General features: G+C 36.5%; 2 protein-coding genes across 3 annotated transcripts in view; one reads left to right on the top strand and one right to left on the bottom strand.

The window, feature by feature from the left end:
* The first annotated feature begins 12645 nt into the window (after positions 1 to 12645).
* Positions 12646 to 17736, top strand: LOC138713972 (carbohydrate sulfotransferase 11-like). The gene is made up of 3 exons (XM_069846554.1): positions 12646 to 12783; positions 13516 to 13718; positions 17003 to 17736. The coding sequence occupies exons 1-3, from the start codon at positions 12646 to 12648 to the stop codon at positions 17679 to 17681; spliced, it is 1020 nt and encodes a 339-aa protein (XP_069702655.1). The 3' UTR covers positions 17682 to 17736.
* Uba2 (Ubiquitin-like activating enzyme 2) overlaps positions 13372 to 22778 on the bottom strand; it is a 33907-nt gene continuing 24500 nt past the window's right edge. The window contains exons 11-13 of one of the 2 annotated variants that reach the window (XM_069845169.1): positions 21873 to 21967; positions 19093 to 19272; positions 13372 to 13780 (exon numbers count right to left, since the gene is read on the bottom strand). In XM_069845169.1, coding sequence (XP_069701270.1) covers positions 19109 to 19272; positions 21873 to 21967 — 259 coding nt within the window. In that variant the 3' untranslated portion in view covers positions 13372 to 13780; positions 19093 to 19108. The remainder of the gene's footprint in view (positions 13781 to 19092; positions 19273 to 21872; positions 21968 to 22778) is intronic. The other variant, XM_069845168.1, reaches the window with a different exon arrangement.

The raw sequence follows: 22778 nt of genomic DNA, 5'->3' as shown, positions 1-22778 counted from the left end.
TAAAATTCATGATCAACAAATTTGCAAAATTTTTTCATTCAGGCTTTAGCTCTAAGAGTGAACAAGAAAAAATAAGGATATATTTTAGACGCAATATCTTTAATATCAATAGGATGGGCATCAGCAGCTGTCTGAAGTGTTATAAATTATGGGAATGTAACACTCAAATCTAACTAAATTATATCCCAAATTCTTTTTCAAGTTTGTGAATACATTCTTAACACATGTACAGCAGTGGCAAAAAAAAACTGGACCAACCCTTGTAGCTGATTTCAGAGCCTTGTTCACACCAGAGCACAACAGACTGGTAACTAAGACTTTCGTGGTTCGAATCTTGCCTGGGAAGGAAACTTTTTTTTTGTTCCTTATTCAAATTTATTCCCAATACTTTTCGATTGCTGATAAAATTCATGTTCTGGGAATAATAAGTTAATTAAGTAGTAAAATATCGCTACAATTGAAAAGTATTGGGAATAAATTTGAATAAGGAACAAAAAAAAAAGTTTCCTTCCCAGGCAGGATTCGAACCACAAAAGTTTTAGTGAACAAGACTCTGAAATCAGCTATAAGAATCGGTCCGGTTTTTTTTTTTTGCCACTACTGTACATCCTTTAAATTTAAACTCAATCATGATTATAATTAATTACAACTTCAATTTGACTGAGACTGTAAGAAATCACTTACCGGTAATCTGTTCTTGAAAGTAGTCATTGTCTGGCAACCCCTAATCTTCTGACAGAGGATTGAGATAGTAAAAGAGGATGAATAGTGAAATGTTCTGTGACGAGGAATTGCTAGGATTTGGTTCTCCTGTGACCTGGAGTTTAGATTGTGACATCGGAAATGCAGATAACTTGGAGTAGAAGAGACAGGGAATGAAATGTTCTACAGTTGTTGAATCATAGCCAGGATAATTGTTTTTTTTTTTACTTGGTTATTTAATGACGCTGTATCAACTACGAGGTTATTTAGAGTCGATGGAATTGGTGATAACGAGATGAGGCCGAGGATTTGCCATAGATTACCTGACATTTGCCTTACGTTGGGGAAAACCTCGGAAAAAACCCAACCAGGTAATTAGCCCAAGCGGGAATCGAACCCACACCCGAGCGCAACTCCAGATCGGCAGGCAAGTGCCTTAACCGACTGAGCTACGCCGGTGGCTGCCAGGATGAAGATTTGAATGAGAGTATAATATGGTCGAATCTGCGAGCATTGCTAAGTTTGTAAGTATTATGTCGCAATAGTCAAATAGTGGTAATACAAGGGTATGTGCTAAAGTCTGTTTTAATTTTGGCAGGAGGAAGTTTCTGAATGGGTTAAAAGAGAACTTTCTTATTCTAATTATCAGAATGACAGGGCTTCCAGGTCAGTGGAAGTAGCTGTCAGGTCTTCTGCTACTGAAAGATAAGTTGCTTATCACTGCACAAACTTCCCTTCCAACATCCCCTTCCTCCCACTTACGAGCTTGAAAAGTGACAAAGGCTACCAGTATTACACTGATCATCACTGTGGTTCTAAACGCAAGTGCTATTGTGTTTCCACGAAAGATACAAATGAGCGAATTTAATAGTTCAAATCAATTTAAAACCATGACTGATACTTTCACTTTAAAAATTAAAAGACTCTTGAATTGTACATTAGTTGTAGTTATATTAATTGTTCTGTTTCATTTAACGTTCATACTCAAAGGTTCATTTCACGTGAATGGAAAAGAAAGAATGATGAGTGAAGAATTTGTATGGTTTAACAACACATCCACTCTGCTACCCACACTTACAAAATGGGAAACTGTAAGTAAACAAATGTCACACAAAATTAGAATGTACGTAGTATTTAAGACACAGGCTAAATGCGCAAAATAAATCTACAGACAGAAATGTTATTTCAATTAATATGGAAGCAATAACATATCACCGTAACCTGTAACAAACTGCTGAAATTCCACCACTTTCAAAATTTTATTACAGACATGAAATGGGAAATGAATATTTAATTTAAATGGTAAAACAGTATCAAAGGAACTGGAAGTAATATACAAAACATATGCCTTAATCACAGTGCAACAAGAACTGCATATAATCATCACAAAGATCACACGCATTTTCTTATATGTATTGTGCAATTCAGTTCGTTTATTATCTTGAAATTATACTATTTTAGTTCAGTTTCATTAACTACGGTATTATTTGAAAGACATGCACAAATGAAATCATTTAATGTGCGTATTTATACATGTCATACCTACAATATGATGCAAAATTTGTCTGATAAAAAATAAATTCATTTAAAAAAATGGTCAAATATCAGTATTTTATTCTAACACACAATAAAAAGAATATTATTTATTAAGGAATCTAGTTGAAAAAGCATGATATTGTAAACATGAGTTTCAGCAATAAAATAAAAGAGAGAGAACATTAAAAAGTTAACAAGTTTACGAGTTATGAGGGAAACGTTTCGTCACTGCACAGTGAAGTGCTACCATTTTGAATTTTGAATAAAAATACATATATATCATTTTTTTTTACACAAACCAATTTTCATTATTGTGCAAGATACAGTAATGGAGGAAAAAAAATGTTGAATATTTAAAAAAATTTTGCTGCTATAAACTGTACCTAACCCCTTAATACATAAGGTTTATTTATTATTTTCATGAAATACATAGTATGTTTTATAAACTCATCTTTCGCAAGAAGGATAACTCTGGCCTCTTTTTCTTACAATTTATAGCACTACAAACGTCTCCTTCTTGTTCCATGTTATTATTCCAATATTATTGTATTTTATCCATTAACATTTATTACAACTGATAACTAACATTTCACAGTTTACACAACTTTTCCTTTTCTTCACAACAATGCGAAATACGGAACAGTCTATTGTTCCTAGTACTCCTAGTTGCTAGCTGCTTGGAGCGCTGTATCGTGAGAAATGCAAAAAAATCACCTCAAGTTTCGTGATTGTATTAGACTGTGATATTATGCTGTAGCTGTGGGCCCTCTTTTACACTGAACACTTTGTATTTGTCTGTCTGGTGTAAATTTATTTATTTTTTTTTATTTATTTTATTGGGTTATTTTACGACACTGTATCAACATCTAGGTTATTTAGCGTCTGAATGAAATCAAGGTGTTAATGCCGGTGAAATGAATCCGGGGTCCAGCACCGAAAGTTACCCAGCATTTGCTCGTATTGGGTTGAGGGAAAACCCCGGAAGAAACCTCAACCAGGTAACTTGCCCCGACCAGGATTCGAACCCGGGCCACCTGGTTTTGCGGCCAGACGCGCTGACCGTTACTCCACAGGTGTGGACGTCTGCTGTAAAGATTGGAGGCTTAGACATGTATTCATTAACAGTTTCCTTGTTAGATTTTGTACTGTTACACCAAGTGTAAAGATGTTGTTCAATTCTTCACTAATTCGAAGACAAAAAATCACAAGATCTGTCGAACCATCTTGTATATTAGTGTTTATAAGCACACTTTCTTCTCAAAATCAGCAATACTGTCATTCAAACTTTCGTAAGACTTTGCTTTGCAAATTCATCCTGGAGTAAGAAGGCTAGTTCACAACTAGCGACCAATAATCCTTTAAGAAAGAAGTACTGTTTACTATAGTCCCATCACTCTTATTTCCGGCAGCCAATCACGTTGCAGGTCAGCTACATTTAAACATGTGCGTCTTGTGATTCACTGATGATGACGTTACGCAATTTCTAAAGCTCGATAATTACTTAATATAATCGGCCGCCATTTTGGCTGTTGCGTTGGCGTTCACAGAAAGCACACGAGGATGTTATTTGCCGCTCAATTATTTGCTGAATTACAGTGTGTTTGATTTATTATCATAGGAGCTATGACATGATAATATTTAACGGTGTGGCAAATAGATTTCTCGTCTGGTAGCTCGGCAACGAAAAAACAAAAATGGCGAATGATACTACCTACCTAGACTTTATATAGCCTTCACTTCCTAAGGCGTAAGCAAAGAAGAGGAGTCACGCCAGGAATAACAGCGTCGCAACTATATCTGTACAGTTATTTGGCCAGAGGATATAAAAATTTATAAAATCGAAAGGAAAAGTGGAGACAATTGTGTGTATGTAGACATACAGGATCTTTCATATGTAGTTAATCACTCGGAAAATAGATATACATTTTTATAAAGCTATGCTAGTAGAAATCTTTCCTGGTGCCGTACAGTCAATTTGGTCACACATGTGCCTGCCAGAAAGTGCTACTTTTCCATGTAGTGACCAATTAAACAATCATTATTGAATTAAAAATTTTGAGTAATAGTCATGCAAAACATGAAGAAAAAAATTAATGAATTACAGTAAACTAGTGGTTTGTGCAGCAAATGCTGCAAACTAAATAAATTAGACGTTCAAATAAAAATTTTTCAGATTTATTTTCAATGAAGAATACCAGACATTTTTAAAGTTATTTTCTTCCATGATAATGAAACATATTCCCTATGAATGTTTTTTTTATGCCAAATACTTTTTCTTGAACCTATACACCTTCAGGTTTTAAGTTTCAATGCGAAAACGCAAGTAACAATGTCAGAACGATCAGTGGGTTTTTCATGTGGGACTAAATAATAGCTAATTCAGGTCATTGTGAATTGCACGCGAAAGTTAAAAAAACGTCAGGTTTGCTATGCTTTCGAACAATAAACATAGCATCTTGGTATACCTGCTGCATGGAGAGCTTGAAATGTAGAGGGTAAAATCATTTCATCCTACTAATAGATTTTGCTGAAATGATCGGGAGACTACAAAATTTTCTAGGTCTTTTATTTTATCAGTAAGTAATACCTTTTGGTTTTTCCTTGGGAACTGCAATTTTTGCGCTCTCTAGAGCCAATACTGAAGAGAATGACGCATATAAATATCTACACCACACCGCCATTAAGTATATGAGAAAGACCCAACCCCACTTGATTAATAACCATACAAATATTTCATTTTTAATAACAATATTATTATCTTACTTAAGTTTTGTAGTTATATACTACATAGCCGCCATTCAGTAAATTATACATACTAGGTTCAAAAAGTTCCCGGAATTTGCTAGCATCATAGAAACAACGTACCTTAAACACTATTCTACAGCATTCCCTTCAAATTAGTTGCCTTCCGCAACAACACACTTCTGCCAACGCGTGTAGAGTTCCTGGAAGCAGGCCTGGAAGTCATTTTGTGAAACCCGTCTTAGTGCTCTCGTCGCGTTTGCGATAACCTCTTCAGCATTGAATCTCCGTCCTTTCAGATGACTTTTCAGACGGGGAAACAGAAAGTAATCAGGTGGTGAGAGATCAGGAGAGTATGGTGGGTGATCCAAAGCAGTTATGTTGTGCCTGGCAAAAAAATTCTTTACAATAATTGCGCGATGAGCAGGTGCATTGTCATGCATAAGGAACCAGTTGTTTTCTACCCACTTTTCTGGACGTTTCCTTCTCACTGCGTCCCAGAGGCGACGGAGGGTTTCTACGTACAATTCTTTCGTTACAGTACGACCTTCTGGAATGAACTCATGGTGCATGAGACCCTGAGAGTCGAAGAAAACTTCCAACATAACTTTGCTTTAAGTGTGCTTAAATGCGACAGGCTCATGTTAGTAGATTTACTGGCATGAAAAAGAACTCCTGCAGGACAAAATTCCGGCACATCCGGCGATGCTGATATAACCTCTGCAGTTGCGAGCGTCGTTAAATAAAACATAACATTTAAAATAACTTTGCCTTTGGAAGTGTCCCTAGGAAATTTTTGCTTCCGAGGAGATGTTTTCGATTTCCACTCAGATGACTGTCGTTTAGGGACTGGGTCGTACAAGTAGCACCAGTTTCATTTTGTTTAAGAAATCACCATCTTCATCAGCCATACTGATCATGTCCCCAGCAAAACACAGAACTTGATGTTTGTACTTTGCTCTGTGGACATAATTACAAAATGCGACGAACAAACGAAACACTATGATAAACAATTGCCTACAACTCAAAACCAATAATTGCCATTATCAACAAACTTTAAGGAAATGACATCATGAATGTTACCAACAAAACAAATGTATAATATCCCTTGTTATATATTAATACGAAAAATGGTAGTAAAATTCCGGGAACTTTTTGAACCTAGTAGTAGAAATGAAGATCTAATTTCATATATTCTCTACATCTACTTATATAACCCCAAAAGTTTCACTTTCATATCATCAATATAACATTAATACGTATAATTAATGAAAAATAGTCACATCATGGCATTAATTATAATAATATTTAATTTCTAATAGTAATAATGTCATCAAACCTTCTCAAGTTTTGTAGATTTTAATATCCAATACACAGCTGTACTCATAAAATTATACACCGCAGAATCAGACCTGTAAATTATTTTTAGTAAGCCTGGAAGTTTTTAATAACCAATTGACTTTGAGCTCTAAATATGTCAGCAATCCTGCAGGTCATGGCCTTCGTGTAATAGCCTATTGTTTATTGTAAGCTAGTGTGTGTTTTGTTTTATTCTGAAATGATGCAATTAGTTCTTAAAACTGACGAAAGATGGATTTTGGAAAATATGAAAATTATGTAGGAAAACTAACGCTTCACTGAAAGTTACTATTTTTCTGAAAAACTTCGGGTTCTAAGCTTCAAAATGAGGGGTCATTTATTAAAATCCATTCAGCCATTTTTCCGTAATTTCCATTACCAGTTCAAATTATATAATATATAGATGAACCTCATTATGGTCTAAAGTTTTCAACGTGCTGCCACCCTGAAGAATACAGAAGTGCACACAATGATCATCTCCTCTTGTATTCTCGAAAGCATATCAGGCAGTGGCAGCTGATTGGCTGAGGCAAGTGAGGCCGGGGCTCAGTCACTTTGCTTTCTTAAACTCAAAATTTTAGTGGTTTTTAGTCGTATATAAAATATTATAGCAGTTATTTCAATGAAGAGTATAGAGTTGTAGAAATAGAAAACTTTGTGATGTACATAGACCTGTCATGCAGTAAAATTTGTTCCTGAGGCCAGGATTGCTCGTGCCGGGTCTGACTTCGCTGCATTCCGTATGTTTCCACGGGTTTTAAGATTGCACTCGGAAAGCTGAAACAGAGGCACATTTCTTGTGGCCTCATGGCCTAGCAGGTATTCCCCCACCATCAGCCTTCACTTCTCCCATTCAGAACGCGGCCTTTTGTCAATGCCGGTCTCAAGTGTCGGTTGGGATGAGAATAACAGTGGTGAATTGTCGTGTGGTCCACTGTGGTTGTGTGTTTCGGGAAAATAGAAATCGAAAGAAATGCGAGAAATAATGATGATAAATGTAATATCGATAGGAAATAATACTGAAAAAAGGAAAGTTTTGAATTAAGACAGACCTATGCCATCACTGACAATTTTTCAGAAAGATAATCTTAAAACACGAGCTTTCAATGCATCCTGGTGTGAGCAACATAAATGAGTCTTTGGTAATCTTCTTCTTCTTCTTCAGTCCCTTCTGCTGCTAAGTGTCGGGTTCGCCTCTCTCAGTCCATTCCATCCATTTTTCCCGGTCTCTACACATTCTCTTCATCTCTACCATTGTTTTTCCTTTCTGTTGGCCTTCTTTCTATTGTATCCTCCCATTTAATCCTTGGTCTTCCTCTTCTCTTTCTTCCTTCCACTCTCATTTCCATCACCTGTTTAACCTTCCTTTCTTCTCCCATACGATATACATGCCCAAACTATTTCAATTGCCTTTCATTAATCACCTCTGATAATGCTTTTCTCAGTTTAACTTCTTCTCTTATCCTGTCATTCCTTATCCTATCTCTTCTGGTCTTTCCTACAGCTCTTCTAAGATATTTCATTTGCACTGCTGTTAATTTACTTCGATACTTTCGGTACTATATTGTATTATAGATTTAATTATTGAATTATATATCTGTATTTTTGTCTTAGTGGTTATTTCTTTTTTCCCAACTATTGTATTACTTATTTGATAGTATGCTGATGTTGCTTTCTTTACCCTGTTCAGTACTTCTTGATCTACTCTTCCATCACTAGTTATTATTGTTCCCAAATATTTAAAACTTTCCACTCTCTCCAGGTTTTGTCCTTCACATTCAATGTTAAATTCTGTTTCCTGTCTATCTTCCTTAGAGATCCACATTACTTTACTCTTGTTGACATTAATCCGCATCCCTTTTCTCATTAACTCTTCGTTCCATTCCATCAGCATGTGTTGTAGCCTTTCAGGTGTTTCTCCTATTAATGCTATATCATCCGCATAGATTAACATTTGTAAATATGCTGGTCTTAATCTCCAATTTCCCACTTTAGTTCTATGTGTCCTACGTTAAGAGTCTTTGGTAATGTGGTGCGAAATAAACTTTTCTGTTGGTCATGCTTGTTGCTGTCAAAAAACAAAACAAAAACAGGGAAAAACGTAATACGGCGAACGCGGAGCTCCGCCCACGTCCCCTTTCCACTTTTCCCCCACAAGCTCACCACACACCCTAGCGGGAAAGAGTGGAAATAGGGGTTTAGGGTGGGGTGACATCTAGTGTAGGAAAGTGGAACAAAAAGAGTAATGACATCTACGAAGCAAAAGAGGAACTTCGTCCTGTCACTCTCTCTCTCTCTCTCTCTCTCTCTCTCCAGCCTCTCCCTCTCTGTTCCTTGCTTAATGTCTCTCTCTTTTTTTTTTTTTCTTACGACTTCGCAGGAGGGGAGATTCGATCCTAGAAAGTTCGTAACTAAATCTAAACACACGCTTTTTGTTCACGCTTTAGACCTCTCGGCTACCGAGGCGAGTTGGGGGTAGAAGGGAAAATGAATCTATTTATGTTTAAGGGAACTGCCATAACGTATTGTAGAAGGGGACAGTGACCGAATAGCGTGGGTAGAAACTGGTGAATGTCGCTTGGTAGGGGTTGACTACGGGAGTGGCTTCATTGTGTCCGTGTCCAACTTCGTGTACAGACGTAACCACGTGTAGTGATGATCCGTATCGAAGACGTGTACTCATTACGAGTGTCCAACCTGTGGGGAAAAAAAGACTATTGTGTTACTTCGAGGGCGTGCAAAGTTAACAGGTGAGTGTTGTTTAATGAAAACCACATTACATTGTGTTGTGTTGTGTTGTGCCAGTACATGTTATGGACAGTTGTCTAATGCGTATTGCATTGTGGTTGTGGACAGTTGTCTAATGCGTATTGCATTGTGGTTGTGGTCAGCTGTCTAATGCGTATTACATAGTGGTAGGCAGTGATCCATCGAAGCGGGACAGATAGTAGAGAGAGACAGTAGAGACAGAGAGAGCATGCGAGCGAGGTGCCGAGCGGCACGGGTGGGGATAACTTCCCCTACTGGCGTTCGCCGTAATACGTTTTTGGCCAAAAACAAACAAAAAAGAGAGAACAGTGTGTCTACCAAAATTTCAGCGATCTGAGAAATATTTCCAGGGGAATTTCAACACACGCTTCTTCAGTTGAGCATAATATTCGTTGCTTTATAAAAATTAAATAGTTAAGCCTACTGAAATCAACTCACAGCATAGCAACTTATTTGAAGACTGACGTATTATTATTTTTCAATAATGATGATGATGATGATAATAATAATAATAATAATATTGTAACAATGTCAATCACAATAGAGTATCATCAATAATAAACATTTTGTATGGAAGGTAGTCTGCTTAAACTACTTACTACAGGCCTCACCGAGGATTTCGGTCACCAGCCGCTACTGATCTCAGGACTGACAATTTGTATTGTGCGCATGATCTGTTCCATTAGTTAAGAGATAATTCGTGTTTAATTCCATATGCACACAATCCATTACAAATCCTCGCAAAAAAAAAGTCCAAGGGAGTTAGGTCTTGAGATTATGGAGGCCAAGCGATTTTTCTTCTTTGTAGCAGTGTTAATGCCTGTGTGGCATTTTGTCCGTCTATTCCACGTCAACAATGTGTCAATACATAGAGGAAAATGTTGTATAGTAGACGCCATCGATTTCAACAGATAGATTTTGTTAATCAGAACTCCAGATTGAGTTACTCATAGCTGCAAAGTCGGCTGTTTTCTTCGCCGCAAGCAAACTGCAGTTGGGATGGGTGAGACATAAGAGTAAACATGCATTCCTGATTATCCTAGTGGACTCGGATGGACAGTCACCTCCAAAAACAATGCACATATAACCAATTTTATAGAACTGCAGTAGTCTTTATGTGTGCATGCGTATGAAAAGGGACCAGTTCCCAGCATACAGTTTACAAGAAATTCCAGTTGCCACTGCATAATCTTTTCCTCGTTAGTATAAAGTATAAAGACAATCTATATATACTGTATATATAAAAATCTATTCTATAATCAACAGACTGACTGACTAATCATCTTAAATTTCCTTAAAGCGTGTGTGTATGTTTCTGTTAATCCTTAGTCAAAAGATAAGATGGAGTTTTACGAAATACGAACATTAAGGGATGTAAAAAAAATTCATCCATCAAGCTCGACAACTATTAGACTCAGACTAAAAAACACAAGAAACGAATCAACGACTTTTCTCGTGACCTATTGTTCAGAAACTGCATCACTGTTCAAGAATTATTATTCCTTGTAAACACATGTTACGCGTGATTTAAATCATTAAATTAAACTCTCATATTCATCTGTTTCCATTAATACTTTTGGAACATGAGGTTTCTTGCTTGGTTTATTGAATGACCACAGGTTATTAATGGAGAAAAATTCGCTCCGGCGCAGGGTATCAAATCCGAGACTCCCAGTTACACGCACTGGGAGCTCTAACCACTCAGCTACGCTGAGACTCAATCCACAGTACCAGATCGAATCTCGTAGATTATCGAATTACGTATTTTCTTCTTCTTTCGGTTATTTATGGAACATGTCGATTCCTGTTGCTTCTGCAACTCATTCTCGTACTTCATGACTGTTTGTTATTAATGAAGACAATTCGACACAATTCATACCTTTTTTTGCTGGTCGCTTCATGAAGTAATAAACATTTGTAATAATTTCTTGATTCTGGATATACAATGTTTTAATTTTTTCCTTTCAATAAAAGTTACTTATGGCACTCCTATGAATCGAACTATACTGTGGTGTGGTGTGTTTTATAAAAATAATGCTGGTGTGAACATATAAACATGGAGATGGAGCACCTGGCTAATTGTGAAACTCTTAGGACATGGGTGTACCTTCCATCAAAATATTGGGAAGCAAGAAGGATGATGACTTCATTGTGTGAAAAAAAAACACACACACACTCCCTCTCTCTCTCTCCCCCTCCCTCTCTCTCTCTCCCCCTCCCCCTCTCTCTCTCTCCCTCTCTCTCTCTCTCCCTCTCTCTCTCTCTCTCTCCCTCCCTCCCTCTCTCTCTCTCACTGACAGCATTATCGCAACTCATTCCTGCAGTCCAAACAGAACAGTGACTCGCCTACTTGCAATGCCATTGAGGTCACATGCCAAAATCGCTGACTCCAACTGTACCTTCAGCATAGTGTACCTTTGAACATTTTTTGGTTTTTTAGTTTTTGCTGCTATCTTGAGAACTCAAACCGAAATAGACTGTAGAGAAAGCCGTTAAGTAGCTCTGGTCATAGTTTCGGTTTGATTTATTGCGAAGTGTGAGTTCTGTGGACAAAACAATATTTTTTAGTACCAAAAGTAAACATTTCGTTCATTGATATACTAATAAAAAATCAAATTGTATTTGTAACTATCAATCAAATATAGTGTGTTCCCTATCATCTGCTGAGTAATAACATATTTTAATTTCCATGATTTATTCGAATCTCTAGTTTTGGGAGCCATATTTGTTTAAACTTGCACCTTCTTTACCTTTGAATAGAAAACATCTTGTACCATGGAACATGTTCCAAGGTATGTGATATTATCAGTTTTTGTTTTTATTTTATTTTAAGATCATGTCACGAAATAAGAGGCCCCTGATTGATCCAGATGCCTTGAAGAAAGCTGTTGAAGCAGTTATTGCTCCTCCAGGATATAAAATCTAAATCAAAGAAGCCTGCTCTGGTTTATGATGGCAAATACATTTTAAATATGATTGTCAGTATTTACAGCTATATTCCCACATATATTCCATGTGTTCCAACTTACAGGAGGATATGTTCCAAGATAGACGAACCTGTTGTACCTTCGAACACATTACATATCCCTTCATTTTAATTTTTCCATCTTTAATAGATCTGTAACACAGGAAAATACATACACGAAGTTGTAAAGGAATCTTCAATAATTATTTCAAGCATTTTTTCATTAAAAAAATTTCATTTCCCAAAATTAAAATCAAATGTGAAAAGTGTGTGGATAAGCTTCAGGGCTTCTACTGTGTTGTCTTGGTGTTGGTGGCTGACGTTTCGACTGCTGTGTTGTGGTCATCTTCAGAGCAGTTGGATAAGGAAATAGTCTGCGAGCTCGTATATATATATAGTAGTCTCGATGGGGGAAGTACTTGCGGTGATAGGTCATAGGTTCTCCTTCTGGCATCTGATTGATCCTTCATTGTCCAATCCGGTTGAGGTCTGTATGAAGGGGAGTATTCATATTAAATACTGGCTCTCATAAGGTCCGAAAGAGTGACCTTGATACCGTGCCCGATGTCTGGATGAAGGGGGGCGCCGCATACATGTGGAGACCTGGTTTCTCTTCCTGGCAGAAGGAGAACCTACGACCTATACTTAGGAACGAGAAACCAGGTCTCCACATGTATGCAGCGCCCCCCTTCATCTGGACATCGGGCCCGGTATCAAGGTCACTCTTTCGGACCTTATGAGGGCCAGTATTTAATATGAATACTCCCCTTCATACCTCAACCGGATTGGACAACGAAGGACCAATCAGATGCCAGAAGGAGAACCTATGACCTATCACCGCAAGTACTCCCCTCATCGAGACTACTATATACAAACGAGCTCGCAGACTATTTCCTTATCCAACAACTGCTCTGAAGATGACCACAACACAGCAGTCGAAACATCAGCCACCAACACCAAGACAACGCGGTAGAAGCCCTGAAGCTTATCCACAGACCATGTACACCAGCCGTGGAAGCCTACGCGAACAAATATGAAAAGTGTTTTAAGGTACAACAGTCTTCCCTATGATGCCACTTCACCAGGTATACCAACAAATGCACAATACGCATGGAAAAGTGGCACTTTCTAGCGGGCATATTTTGTGACTAGATTGGTTGTACAGCACCAGAAAATATTTTTATTGGAAAGGATATATAACATGTCCGAGAATCATTCCTGTCGGTAAAGTTTTCGAGCGATCAATTACTTATGAAAGACGCAGTATTAACGTCTAGAATTTGAACAACTATGCACAATAAATATGTAATACATTTATTTTTTCTGAAGGAAGCTTTATTTTGCTTATACAGATATCTAAACTGTATGAAAAGATGAACTTAAGACAGATATTCAAAATGTATGAAAAGATGAACTTAAATGTTTACTGTTTCTTTTTGTAGGCAGCTGACGCATACCAGAGAGAGAAAATAACAAAGATCTGTTCCCAAGCCACAGATGATCTAACATTACCCCGAAGTCGACACTTCTTGGTAAATCATGAACACAAACTCTTGTACTGTTGGATTCACAAGGTAGCTTCCACATCATGGATTGCATTCTTCAGCCACCTCGCAAACAGGACACACATCGAAGAATATTACAGGTGAAGACTCTTGACTGAGCACAACACGCGAATTGAGTGACTGAAACAAAAGGAAAAAGAAGCTGATATCAATGCATGCATGCATCTAATGCTGAAGAGTTAACAGTGAAATTATTCTTTCTTCCTTCCCAATATTTGGAGGTGATACCTTGAAAATTCTGGAGAGCTGCGCAACGCTCCAGAAGTTCCATGTCTAGTTCTTCAAGTTTAGGGCATAAGAGGCAACGTGGTGTTGAGAATATGCCGATTCTATGGAGATGTTTGCTTAGACAATCATGTCCAGTAAGAAGCCGAAACACGACAACAGCAGTTTCACAAGGCAATTCAGGAATTTGATTAGGGTTCTCCAAAAGTTTCTTAAGTTTACAATTTTCATTCATTTTCTTGATTCATAAGGGAATTCACTTGTTCTTTTCTCTTTAATTTTGTAGTCTTTTTGAGTTAACATGTCGGCTTTTTCATTTCCTTGTATATTCTAATGTGCTGGAATCCACTGCATAACTAATTTTTTCCAAGCTTTTGAATTTGCTCTATCATAAAATGTATTTGTCTAATTTCCTTCATTTTGGGGTAAGTGGTGGATGTTATTGCCTGAATTTCAGCTTTACAATATGATAATATGACGATATTTTTGCAGTGGCGTAACCAAAAGAATATCAATCTTCTTAATGTATCCGGCTGTTTGCTGACAATATAAAGTCCACTATAGTCCATTGTGTCCAGCGCCGTGGCGTCGCGGTCTGAGGCATCCTGCCTAGGACTCGCGTTACGGAATGCGCGCTGATTCGAGTCCTCATGGGGGAAGAAATTTTCTCATGAAATTTCGGCCAGTGTATGGGACTGGTGCCCACCCAGCATCGTGATGCACTTGGGGAGCTACGATAGGTAGCGAAATCCGGTTGCGAATACCAGCTATAATGGCTGGGGGATCATCGTGCTAACCACACGATACCTCCATTCTGGTTGGATGATCGTCCACCTCTGCTTCGGCATGTGAGCGTGAGGCCAGCAGCCGGCTGGGTCTTGGCCCTTCACAGGCTGTAGCACCACAGATTATTATTATTATTATTATTATTATTATTATTATTATTATTATTATTATTATAGTCCACTGTAGTCTATTCAGTTGTTTTTCACGAGAAATGAGGGGTATTTTGATCGGTGTTCATTATAGATGCCTGTTGCTGGTAGCCAGAGTTGGGGTGTAGTCAATATATACTGCAGGGCTGTGTCTTCTGCAACTGGTACTGATGACTTTAATTTACTTCTTTTATGGTTTATGGATGGACAGTATAGAAGAATGAACCTCTCGTGGGTACTCACCTTGTCGTGGTGAGGGGGCTTAAACTTGTTGTTTAAGCTAACAAGTAACAAGAGGTACCCACAGACGCTGCATTAACACCAACGCAGTCCCACTATATTTTTCACTGCTTATGATTCATGGAGTCCCTCAGTGTAAAATTTTCTGGTGGTAACCAAAAGAATATGTTTTGGAGAGAAGTATAACAGGCTTCAATCTCTCAATCAAAATTGGTAGTATTTCTTTCCACACTTTCATAAAGCGAGACGAATGGACAAGTTCCTCCAGCACCACTTCCTTAATTATCATCGAAGAGAGATCCATCTGTATAAATGTGTGTTCAGTCATTAAGCGGATATTTGGCACGAAGAGTTTCTAATGCAATAGACTTTGCTACTGCAGATGTTTCTGTCTTATTAATCATTTCGTTTAAATGGTGGTTAAGGTTAATATTGTAATACTGTCAACTGGATTGTTGCTATGCAATATATTTTCTTTGTGCACTTGTATTTCTAAATAAATTTTCTTTCAATTTTGTATGAATCCAATTTGAGTTTTCACAGTGTGTTTAAATTTACTGTATTGTGTCCATTTTTCAGAATTCTGGAGTTTATTAACTTTATAAGTTAGCAGTGCTTGTTTTTCAAGTTAGAACAACAGTGGTTTGTTGGATGTTAAGATCTGTATACTGTTTTGCTGCAAGAAAAATCCTAATGTAAACATAAGCATGTTGCTGTCATACCCGTGAATGGCTGCCAGTCGAAACACTCACACGACGCAGGAAAATATAGTTCTTATTTGGAAACCATCATCTTGTATTATTTTAAAATAACAAAATTGAATTCTAGTTGTTAAATATGATGAAACATATAACTTCATACATATGTAAAATGCTATGTAAAAGAAAAACTACTTTTATATTTTGTTATGTACTATGAACGCGGATGAATACCAACAGTAATACCGAGGTAGTCTGTTCTTGTAACAAGCTGGCGTCACTTGAGCTCGTAGTTGTTCACGTAAGCACATGGTACTATAGTATGGCTTCTGCACCCTCAACTGTCCATTGTGAAGACATAAGACTTAAAAATAATTTAATTGCAGTAATTATAAAGTAAATGTTTCCTAAGCAAACGAATGCATAGTAGTGAGGTTAGGCCTACTTGACGAGTAACGGGAAATGTTTAACATGAAACAGAATGTACAATAGTAAGACGGGAACACATACTGAGAATCTATGGCGCCAAACAGCGGCCAATGAAGCCTCACTTCAGTCACATGCTACTGTTTACATTAGGATTTTTCTTACAGCGAAAAGATTATAGTAGGCTCTGTGGATGGTGTCAAATAGCACCGAAACAGCTGTAAGCCATACATGCTTACATAATTAACACGAGTAAGATTGCCATTTAATCAATTATTTACAAAAGAATATGTTTTGGAGAGAAGTATAACAGGCTTCAATCTCTCCATCAAAATTGGTAGTATTTCTTTCCACCACTGTCTTAATTATCATCTAAGAGAGATCCATCTGTATAAATGTGTGTTCAGTCATTAAGCGGATATTTGGTATGAAGGGTTTCTAATGCAATAGACTCTGCTACTTCAGGAGATGTTTCTTTTTTTTTTTAATGATCGTTTAAATTATGATTAATTGTAATGCTGTCAACTGAATTATTACTATTGAATATATTTTCTTTATGCTCTGGTATTTCTATTTTTTTTTTTAAATGTTGTTATCGCTTATATGAAACCAATTTGAGTTTTCACAGTGTGTTTAGATTTACTGTATTTTGTTCATTTTTCAGAGTTCTGGAGTCTTATTAACTTTTTGTAGGTTAGCAGTGTTTGTTTTTCAAGTTAGAACAACAGTAGTTTGTTGGATGTTATGATCTGTAGAGTTTGAACTGGGGCTAGTATTAATTAAATTAATAATTCATTAATTATTGTATTAATAAAGTGCTTTATAAATTGTTTGTTTCAGAGAAATAAATATTTTATCTCCAAAGAACCAGGAAGAACTTGAAGAAGTGACTAGAAATAAAGACTATTACAAATTAATGATAGTGAGACATCCTTTTCAACGCTTAGTGTCTGCATATCGCGATCGGATTGAAGACACTTCGAGGTTTACTTCTCAAGCCTGGATCTATGTTCCAAGAATTTTTTCTCTAACCAGACCTTCACTCAATATAAGTCATATATTTAACACAAGCCACCATCAACCCACACTTTCAATTGTGCCATCATTTGAAGAGTTTGTACAATGGTTGATTATGATAACACCCACGAAATACGATGTTCACTGGAATCGTTATACTGATCATTGCAATCCATGTGCCGTTCATTATAATACAGTCATTAAAATGGACAACTTCACATACGAAGAGGAGATTTCTGTTTTACAAGAAATGGGAGTACAGCACTTAAATGTAACTCTTCAACATTTTCAACTAACTTCTGGTGGTCCAACAGATTTTAATGTTAGTTGTCATTATTTTCAGCAACTGCTTAGAGAACAAGTTGAAGCATTGTATTCAATTTATAGAAAAGACTTTGAAATGTTTCAGTATTCAGTAGAACCATACATAAACTGTGCACGCAACCATAGAAGTAGTGATAATACAACAGTATCAAATGCCACTACTGAAGATACTAAATAATGTACACACCTTAGTAAAAGGTATGATGGTAGAGACAGAAAGCAGGGGGGGGGGGGGGGGGGAAGTAAGATACATATCTTCATCTCTTCATATGCATCACATAATACACAGGTGGATGTATGGGAAATTATTATCCTGTGCAGGTGGCTTGCCAAATGAACCAACAGCAGGTGTGGTCCTCCAGACATTCTGGGGGTTGTGTGTGAATGAAGTAGCCACCAAAACGTTAGAATATGGTACTACACAAATCTGACTTTCAGGTAGTAGCTCCCTGTAAAGCAGGTTTGAATAATTTCAAGGAAAAATTGTTCCGGGGCCGGGTATCGATCCCGGGACCCTTCGCTTAGCACGCGAATTTGTTACTATTATTCGCGCACTAAGCAAAGGGTCCCGGGATTGATACCCGGCCCCGGAACAATTTTTCCTTGATATTAGAATATGGTGTTCACTTAAATCGGCTACAACTTGTCATTTTCACTCCAATACTGTTTGGCCAAACACCTGCATAGAATTGGAATATATCAGTCCCCTAACTGCCCATTGTGCAACTCAAACCAAAAAAATGGATTCGGAATACCTCAAAATCTGTGCTTCAGTGGCTGACCATGATAATATCTTTGAAAAACATTGGAGTGCAAGAGGTCAAATGACTTTACTGTCAAACGCCTGGCATTAGAAAACAATTATATTTATGCATTCCTGCTAACAATATTGCATGTGTCAGGGGTGAATAACTTCTGCTTATGGGACCAGCTTCGAATGATACCAAAAATTGTAAAATAAACTAAAACTCTTATTAAAAAGGGATCCATTGCTTTTTTTATCACCATAATGAGCTAAAAAAACAGACTTTGATGATTATGGGCTGCTGTAATTGTATTCTATGGCAAACACATTGTAATGCTGGCAATTAAGCACTGTTCCCCTTTCCACTAATGAGTAAACAAGCTTCATTGACCTTTGTAGATGTACTGTATCTTCTGTACTCTAATGTAAGTTACATGTTATACAAAGGTGGTCTATGCAGCATATTCTACATAAGAGTACATAGATCTACAGACTCTCTTATATATTAATCCAATGAAATAATTTAAAAATGGCAGTAATTTTCTGATAAGACTGATTATCTGTAATTTGGACAATGTTAGTGCAGAAAACATTCTTTAAACATTCAATTATTTTTAAGTTAATTGTATTAATATGAACATAAATTTAGTTTACTATATCTTTGTTACTATTATGTATTTCAAGAAATAAAAAAGTTCATATCTTTCCAAAAGAATATTCATATACCAATTCTTTGTTTTTTTATACACTAAACAATACCTTTCAAAGCTCTTCTCCTCGTCCACCCAAATGGAACCCAAATGGTACTTAAGTCTAAAATTATACAATATTCTTTGGTACTTACTATCATCACCGTATTATCAAACAACCATGATGACATCGTCCTCCTCAGCTTCGACTCTGATTTTCTTAGAAATACTGCCTTCTGGGCCATCTGTCTTTCTCTTCTTAGAGTCTACATCAGTGACAATAGTGTCCTCTTCTTCAACAACTTCCAATAAGTCATCATCTTGATCTCCTGCACCTAATGAAACATTAAAAAAATTCAAAGAAATTAGTAACTTTAACTGAAAAATTAGAATGAAGCATACATTATATCGTTAGTAATAAAATAATTAAGATATGAAATGCACGAAAGACATATACAGTATTTCATCGCGTAACTGATGCCATCACATAATGGTCGCATCCTTATTTATAGACAAACCGATCAGGACTTTAAATTTCACTGCATAATTGTCGCATGGATCTACACTTATTTAAAAATAATGTACTGCCACTGCAACACAAAGTACCTTTATGCTCAAGGTCGAATGTGTGAGAAACATAATGGCTGCTGACGAAAGTGAATGGAGTGGAGATACGAGAGGTCAGCACTAGAGCTGTGCATACAGCAACATTCAGCCTGCCTGACCTGCTTGGACTGGTGAACAGGCAAGAGAGTATTTAACCCAACAGTAGAAGCAAGTTTATGTGTTGTGTTGTGTGTGACTCGGGTTCCACGTGAGCTTACTCCTAGGATGGCAGGCTCTTATCGTGCCTCTTCTGTTTCGTTTCACATGTAGTTAGCTTTCACAATCAGTACTGGATTCAATAAATATAAAAGTTGTGTCCACACTTCACCACAACGGATGCCATGATGTATTATGTTGTACTTGGATCAATTTTACCAACATAAGCCTCAAACAGTGACTTGAATGTTAGCGTCAATTAGTGAATATTTTCATGATGATTGCATATGGAAGTAATTATTATTATGGTTATATTGCCATTCCTTTGCTTCATGTCTTTAAAATTATTAAAAGATGAGTAATGAATGTTTTCAGTTAGTATTAAATTATGCCAGACCTGTTGTAGATGGAGATCCATCTGGTGGAGGTTCCAGATAATACACCCGGTTTCATAACATGCGCACTCAGAATTTGTTCCCACGAAATGGCTTAGGTGTCTTTACTGTATGTTCTCTATACTGTGTACTGGTTTTAGTGTTTCTTTTTCATTTACACAATAGAATTTTTTCCAGGCTTCAGATCCATTAACCAAAACATAGTCTCCTCTCCACATCTTAACTTGTCTTGCACTTGTTGAGAATCCATAGCGTTCAGTTAAACTACACACATGTTTCGTAACAACCCATTGGCCTCGCTTGGGTCGTACTATGCTTGGTATGAGAAGGAGCTCGGCCTGTTGTTTACATGATCAAGAGCGGAATGTCAGATGTATTCTGAATGACATGGGGCAGGCAGGGTTGAAAGGGAAAATGCACAGCTCTAGTTAGCACCAAGCCAATGGCCATAAATGCCTTCAGTTGAGTGCAATTGTTGGTTGTGAGTGGTTGTTGTTTACGAGTGTTTAAATACTTTTTTTTTAGACTAGACCAATCATCTTCCCGTGGACTGGTCTTGTAGTCAGATTATATCTACTTCAGTGTATCAGATGTACTGGTACATGTGATGCAACAATTAATCAGTAAAAATGTGTTCAGTTTAATAACACCACAGTAATTCTTATTTTTTAAAGTATTATTTACGTTATACATTAATATCGGTTCCCCTTCTTCCCCTTTATTTTCTCCACTACGAATCATGCAACTTGGCCCTGCCTGCTTGTACATGCCCTCATTATATGGAAGCTGATCACTGAAGATGACGTGACCAATCAATACCATTTTAATTTATTCTTCACATTCATTCATTCATTATATTCCATAGATCTTATATGAGCAATGAAGCTTTAAGATGTGGAACAAATCAAAATATTACAATTACAATTTTTACAATATTTTACAGTTTTACAATTTAGTAATTTTCTACAATTTTTACAATTAATAGTCACACTGAATACTTTCACTCGAAAAAAAAAAAAAAAAAAAAAAAAACATTAAAAATGCGACGATTATACAACGAAATACGGTACATTATACAAATTCTATAAGACTTCGAAATCTGAAACTACTGGTACTGTTCACTGATACAGCTTTTATCAAGACTGGTTTGTGAAAAATAAATAATATTACGATTTTTAACCATGTTTTATAGCAATTTTAATGTCATAAGATACCTAAAGAAGAATAAAGAAGTGTATATAGTATTTATGGACCTAGAAAAGGCATTCGACAGAGTGAATTGGAATAAACTGAAGGGGATCCTAAAGAAAATAGGCGTGGATTGGAAAGAGAGGAGGCTGTTCAGTAACCTTTATATCTACAGTGCTTGGGAAAAGTGGCATAAGTCAGTTTCCACAAACAGTTTTTAATAATTTATTGACAACTTACGGAACATCTGCTCACTTGGGAAAAGAGACATAAGCATTTCTCCCATTACAATAATTCACAGAGAAGAAAATCAAATTGACATAAACCATTGTGAAGACAGTTTTTTTTTTCCTTCTCCTGTAAAATTAACATTTTTGATCTGTATCACTTTTCCCGAGCACTACAGATATGAAACAACAAGTCGAAAGTCAGGATAGGAGAAGATATGTCAGAAGGAAGTGAAATATGGAGAATATGGATTTGCTAATATGGCGTTGTTAGCAGAAAAGGAGATGATACTAAGGGATATGCTACTAGAGCTAAATGACAGCGAAAAAACAAAAATAAAACAAACAAATAAATAAATATACCATTAGCTGTTGTTGATGATTCTGCTTCTTCTTTTGGTTTCAGTTGTGAAGGATCAGCAACAACTTCAAATTCAGGCCCGTCCTTTGGCACTAACCTTTACATGAACAAAACAAGATCACTATGTAAAGATAGTGAAGCAATATTGTTACAATCTAGAAGCAAGAAATAGAGTCAATAAAGAAACATCTAAGCACATAAAGACATACTGATATATTTTATGCCAAAAATGGACATAAGAATATATCTTAATATTACCCATGTCAGCCACACAGCAACTATCTAATTATATTAAAACAATTGAGCACTATTGTCTGGTAAATTAATCTGTGATCACAAGTGCTGGCATTCATTTACTTTCTCATTATGTGAAATATAAAGCATTATGCAGCTTCAAAAACAATTTCAAAATGTTAGTGTAAATCGTGTTTTCATCATCTCTAAAAGCATAAATGATGAATGTCATTATTTGCAATATACAAAACAAATATCTGAACTTCTATACAAATGAGTAAGTAAATAACTTCTAAATTTTCGTAAATATACAATTTGCATATAGATGTATCCAACGGCAACATACTATAACTTTTTTATATTTTACCACTTACGCAAATGCTAATTTGTAATCTAAATTCAAGCTAATGGCTTATTTGTAGCTTACTAAAGAAGCATTTACATCTTAGAGAACCATACAGAAGGTAACTGCATAACAAACCATTAACATTAATGGACGTTCTTGTAACTCTGCATTAATACTTATAGGACAGTTAAGGGCTAAAGGATCAATAAACATGTTCTTGCAATTGAACACAAGTGTATGCACATCACAGAGTCACTTCATAAAACAAACAGATGTCTTAAGTAAAGAGACAGAAGTTATCTCTACAACACAATGGAAAATAATGAAT

The sequence above is a fragment of the Periplaneta americana genome, chromosome 14 (assembly GCF_040183065.1).
Source record: "Periplaneta americana isolate PAMFEO1 chromosome 14, P.americana_PAMFEO1_priV1, whole genome shotgun sequence".
Taxonomy (NCBI): Eukaryota; Metazoa; Arthropoda; class Insecta; order Blattodea; family Blattidae; genus Periplaneta; species Periplaneta americana.
Note: the sequence above shows the minus strand (reverse complement) of the source record. Positions and strands in the feature narration are given on the sequence as shown.

What these genes read in the sequence shown, in the direction of transcription:
- LOC138713972 (XM_069846554.1), top strand. Translation starts at nt 12,646, where the DNA reads ATGAAGGGGGGCGCCGCATACATGTGGAGACCTGGTTTCTCTTCCTGG. An exon ending in TCATCTGGACATCGGGCCCG is followed by an intron (nt 12,784 to 13,515) that starts GTATCAAGGTCA and finishes TTCTTTTTGTAG; the next exon opens with GCAGCTGACGCATACCAGAG. An exon ending in CACATCGAAGAATATTACAG is followed by an intron (nt 13,719 to 17,002) that starts GTGAAGACTCTT and finishes TGTTTGTTTCAG; the next exon opens with AGAAATAAATATTTTATCTC.